At 33.6% G+C, this 6073-nt stretch overlaps 1 protein-coding gene across 1 annotated transcript in view; it reads left to right on the forward strand.

Annotated features, from left to right (window-relative positions):
• CFAP61 (cilia and flagella associated protein 61) overlaps positions 1 to 557 on the forward strand; it is a 160497-nt gene extending 159940 nt beyond the window's left edge. Inside the window, exon 27 of the mRNA XM_087891278.1 lies at positions 5 to 557. Coding sequence (XP_087747404.1) covers positions 5 to 205 — 201 coding nt within the window. The 3' untranslated portion in view covers positions 206 to 557. The remainder of the gene's footprint in view (positions 1 to 4) is intronic.
• The last annotated feature ends 5516 nt before the right edge of the window (positions 558 to 6073 follow it).

Here is a 6073-nt window from a genome sequence, read left to right on the forward strand (position 1 = left end):
GTAGGAAGAAGATATGCCTTCAATGCAAGAACTTGTGCGTCAAATAGTAGAAGGTGAAATTTCATTACTTGAAAGGCCAAAGACATATCTCAAACAATCCTTTAAACAAAGTATATGCAATAACATGGTACAAAAAAGCATTCTCAATTATCTGAATTATAATAATTATCATTTACCAATGTTTGCCTGGCCAGGAATAGTTTAGGTATAAATGACTAAATATGATTATTTTGCAATGAATATACAATTCAGCAAAGTGTTTAGGAATGAAGTGTAAATAGTTAAGCTCTAACTTTTTATGATTAGCCAATGAATAAGATAGAGCTTGCCATTCAAGTATCCATGCTATTTGTACATGTTAAATAATTAAAAATAAAAACAAAACCACCAAACTATACTGTTAGACAATGGTACATAACCATGCATGCAGATATATTAAAATAATAAAATCAAATATAGTTCTATTTATCTGATCTGAGGCCAACATCAATAAATAAGATATATCTAAGTGATACAAACGCAATGATGAAGTAAAATAAAGTATTTCATTTCATCAATCTGACTCTGCTTCTAAATTTTGCTGCTTTTAAATCCTGTAGCCTCCTGGGCAGTGCTGGGGACTCCCTCCCAAGCAGAACTTGACAGATGGCTAGTGAGATTTGCATATTGCATTTTAGCTTTTTAATTGTTCATTCAAAATGCGAACTTTGTATCTCTCTGTCTTCCTGGACAGAAGGTACATTGTAATAGGAGGAAGGTCAGTTTTCTAATGTACTGGTTAGTGACCTGGCAGCTGCAGGGTTAACTCTCTTTCAAGGGGCAGTTCAGAAACTCTGACCAATTGCAGTTTAGCTGCAGAAAGTAGTGGATTGTTTCAGCCAATAGGAAGGGAAAAACCACCAAAGTAAGGAAAATAAAGTGAATAAAGTGACTTCTATGTATACCAAATGGTGAAAATGAATTGGTATAGTCAGGGGCAGAACTAAAGAGTTATCAAGAATTCTGGAATAAACTAAAATCTTTTAAAAGAGATGGGGTAATAGTATGAAGAGATAGTCAAAGATGGAAGGTGGAGATTATAAAACAAAGTCTATCAAGTATCTGCAGGCATTTTCCCACTAACTGCTGTATTCAGTCAGAAAGTATAATCTTATACATATCCAGTCACAAAGCAATCCCATAACATCAGTGGGACTTATGAGGAATAGGATTATTTCTTATTTGAGGTCATGTCATGTAATGTGAAAAGGTGTGTATTGTTTCATTTTAACACTAAAACAAAAGTACACAAAAAGCTTTAGAGAAGTAAAAAAAAGGTTGCATATACTGTTTAACAAATTGTACAGTTTATTTGTTTGATTTAAACAATTTCTCTGTACTTGCCATATCAGTGACATCGCAAACCAATCAGTGTACAATAAATTTAAAAATGAAACAAGTTGAAACTATTAAAATAATAGTTAAATTAAAAAAAAATTAAAATCACAAATAAAAGAATACCTCAGCCTATGGAGCTAAGTAAATTGGTCTAAAGGAGCATGGATAACTTTCCTTGAATTAACACTCAGATGCAGTACCCAATTGTTGCATCAAAACATTATACAAAACTCAACAAAAATTTGAATTCTGAGTTTGCACCTAAATCTGTTTTCATTAAAATTATTTACCGATACTTTTTTTAAAAAAAAAAAGTTCATTAGAATTTTATTACATAAAATGTAAAAATGTAAACAAAAATAAGAAAAAAGGAAAAGGAAAAGGAAAAGAAAAAAAAAAGAAGCGGAAAAAGAAAAAAACACAGAAAGTTGACTTCTGCCCTTGAAAATTATGTACTAATTCCAAAGGATGGCTGCTAATGAGAGAGATATCTTATAATTTTGGGTATTGATTCAAACTACGCCAAGAAAAGTGAACTTCGGTTTAGTTACTCTCTGAAAAACTGATTGAAGGCAATGAGCTTAAGTGCTCCAAGTTCTATGCAAGTCTATACAATTTATTCAATTCAGGTAAACATATTTAGTCTGATTCAGTGTGATTATGGTTGATATTAAATTAAGATATTTGAGAACCTGTTCTATTTGCTAGGAAGAAAATTAGTTTTCCTTGCCTAAGGTATTTTTCTGCTTAAACCTGGAGATGATTGAAACTGGATTACAAAATAGTTTTTTCAAAATTATATACATTTAAATAAAAAGCAATTGGTCTGTGCTTGAAAGTAAATCAAGAAGTAAATGACATAAAAGAAAGATTTTATTAATAGTTAAGGTTTATAAAATAATTAAATAATAAAAATAAAACATTGGAAATTATAAGAAATTGTGATACTGATAGTATTATATCAAGAAAAACTAATTATTTTACATGACATCTGCATTTTGACCTTTCCATGATTTTATTTCTGAAATTATAACTTATATTTGTAAAACACATATTTTCTTCATTTTAATACTATATTGATGGCTTCTTTTGTTTTCTGTTTGCCTATCTTTTTTTCCTAAATTGACAAAAATAAAGAGATGCTAATTCCTTAGAGTTCAATAGCTTTTGTTCCTTTTGAAATAAAAATAAAAAAGAATAAAATCTATTGTTTGAATAAACTATTTACTAAAATGGGGTTTATTCTATTGCTTTAAATTTTTCAAAAGTGTTATATCCCTAGTCCAATTTCATTCAATAGAACATACTTGTCTGTATTCAGTTGAGTTTGGGGAGGGTGTACAAAGAGAAATTCTGCTTGCATTACTTCAGTTTCTTAGACTTAGATCAGGGGTGTCAAACTCTATTTAATTGAGGGCCACATCAGGGTTGTGTTTGATCTCGGAGGTCCAGGGTGGTGGTGTATGGCTGGCGGTGATGTGGCCATGGTGGATGTTTGACACAGTCTCAAGATGCATTTTTTCGCCTTCTTTCTTTCCACAGTTCTTTACTATAACCATTTTCCTCTCTCTTCTACCAGATATTACTGGCAAACATATATTACTTATTCTTCATACTCCACTAAACTTTTTATTTCTAAATTTATACCCCATTGTTTAATAGTAAATTGCTTTTCCAGGCATTATAATAATCCAGAATTATTAACAACTAATAATAAAAATACAATAGCATAAATAACATAATACAAGACCTAACAGCAGAGGTAAATTTCCAGGGTAGTAAATAGAAATGGCTGTCAATTATAGATAATTGATTGTAGATTAAATGGACCTACAGTATGTAAAATCTGGCATTAAACTGTAGGATTAATAAAGGATGTTGCTTGTTTTCTATCCAAATCAGGCACTTACTTGAAGCCACATAATTGTAATCCAGTCCAATCCAGTCCTCCTGCAACACTCTGCCGGCTGAAAACGGGCCACGTGGGAGCCTCGCAGCAGCCCATTTTCGGCTGGCAGAGTGCTGCTGGAGGCTGGGGAGGTGAAAAACAGGCTGCGCTCTGCGGGGCCTGTTATGGCTGGCAGAGGCACTGCAGACCGGTCCTTTGATATTTCCAGGCCAGCCTCGCGGGGCAGATTTAAGCACCCCACAAGCCAAATCCTACTCACGGCCCTTGAGTTTGTCACCCCTGACTTAAATAATTATAATTTTGGTTTGGAGTGATAATAAAATGCTTACTATCTACTGAAAGAGCCTCAATTTCTTTCAGAAGAAACTCTTTCTCTTGCTTGTTGTTCCCTATTCTCTACAAGTTTTCTTATAATATGCTTTTTGGTCTTTGTGTACATAAAACTGCTATCTTCATTAGTAGTGTATGTTGACATAATGGACCAATTGTACATCATCTGGGTATGCATGCCATGAAGCTTCTGAGGTCTCCAGAGTGTGTGGAGGAATGCTTGGTGTGCTGACTTATCAGTCCTGCTTCCCCATCACATTCTTCCTAGATTTAGTATCTTCTCCTTTTACCTACTCAAATGCTTCTTGTCCATCAGTTCCAGTATTTTCAATACAGTGCCATAGGCGCCATTCTGCTCATGGACATATTGAGGTTCCTGCTAGGCTATTTATCTCATATATGTGGTCAAAGGAAAATATCTATTTATTTGAATGGTGAGGAAGCATCCCAATTAAATATAATTCTGGGAAGTCAGAATTCCACTGCAGCAAGGATTCTCCCTTAGTAGGAAGCAACCCTCTCCTACCAGACATCAACTGAGGAGTTAGTTGCATACACATGCTATCTTCAATGGGAGAAGGCTTTAAATGATAGAATTGTTAAATATAATAAGTAAAAGTGAGTCACCATGGTGTAGTGGTTAAGATTCTGGACTAAAATCATGGAGACCCAGACTCTAGTTCTCCTATAGGTATGAAAGCCAACTGGGTGACCTTGAGCAAATCACTTCCTCTCATTCCAAATTAAGGTCAAGGTCAGTCTGCAAGAAACTGATTAATCACATCAAGCATAACATCAAGCAAAATCAAAATTTGTTGTAAGAAGTAGGCAAGATAATGCAAAAACATGCAGGATAGACAGTAACAACAACAATATAAATAATTGTTTCACAATGGTGGCAATTTTAAGATGTGTGGACTTCAACTCCCAGAATTCCCCAGCCAACATGCAAGCTAGGAGCTTCTGGGAATTGAAGTCTACACATCATAAAATTGCTAAAGTTGAGAAATACTGGTATAAATAAACAATAGTAGAGAATAATTATTGGAAAGCCAGAGATCATCTTGAAAGAGTTATAAGAGAACAGTTACAAAAGCACATTAAGACTAAGAAATGAAGAGAACCCTAGAAACTTGACTCCACCTTAACTATCTGGATATAAGAATGAGTGAAGGAAAAACAGAGACAGGTTTTCAAGATTAAAGTTAGACCCTATCAGGAAACAGACTCCACAGGAATGCTGAAACCTTATTGATGTAGGGCAGGCTAAACTGTACATGAAAGAGAACTTGAAAGAGGATTTTAGGTTTTTTTAACCTTTCCCCATGGATCCGAATTTATAAGTTTGTCTTTCTGAATGTATGTGTTTCATTGTGCATGCTCTTCACTGGCTGGATTTCCACATTAAGCTTCATTGGTTACTAAATTATTCCTACATTTTGGGTTTGCATGATCATTTAAAGTTCAAAATGAACTATTAAATATTTAGCTACAAAAAAGACAAAACAAAAACCACGAGTTCAACTTTTTATTGACCTGTTCAATGGCATTTTGCAAATTCTTTTTCTCTATGTGTCCCTATTTGCCTATCTGATCTTTATGTCTATGTGTGGTCCTTGGGCTCTTGTCATTATATGCAAAGTTATTTCACATTTGTACTTCAGTCTGTTAGGCTTCCATAAAGGGAACTTAGTTCCATAGAGGCTACAAAGAGATCTTCCCCTGAATAATGTCCCTCAACCTCTAAGACTAAGAGGTATATAGTGGAAGCATTCTTTACTTTTATTGGTTGACCATACTCCTGTCCATTATTTTATCAGCAGTGATGATCTTTCACATGGCCCTTTTAAAAAGTATCACATAGCAGACCAGATGTCCACAAGACGACCATAAAGACACCTCCCAATCAATCTTCAAAACAATTTCTACTGAGAATCCAACTGGCGGTAACACACATAGCTATTTTTAAAACTGCCTATTAACAGTCTAATTCCCATAAATTATTCTAATAATCTTGCTAAGATAAACAGATTTGTACTTTTGCTGTATTTAGCATATTTCATAGGATAACCATCTGTTAGAAAATATGTTATCTGAACTTAATTTCTCACAGTTTTATTTAAATGTTCTATATTTTAATATTCAAGTCTTTTTTTTTCACTGCATTTTTAAAAGATTTTTGGTATGTTTTTTCTGTTTTTCAATTGTAAGCTTCCCAGAGTAATTTGGGAGTCAGTAAGCTCTAAATCCAAAAAATAAATGAATGTATAACTAAAATGCTTTCATATATACAGAACATTTTCCATATCTACTTTCTCAGAGCATGGAGCTATTCTTTGTCCCTATTAGTTGCTTAATTATTTTGTGAAGGCAAAAAGAGCAAATTTGCTGCTCAATTCTCATTCTAGAAAATTAACAAGCAGGTAAAATTATTAATTCCAATACAGAGCCTTATTC

Source organism: Pantherophis guttatus, chromosome 3 (genome assembly GCF_059756535.1).
Source record: "Pantherophis guttatus breed Tessera chromosome 3, ASM5975653v1, whole genome shotgun sequence".
Lineage (NCBI taxonomy): Eukaryota > Metazoa > Chordata > Lepidosauria > Squamata > Colubridae > Pantherophis > Pantherophis guttatus.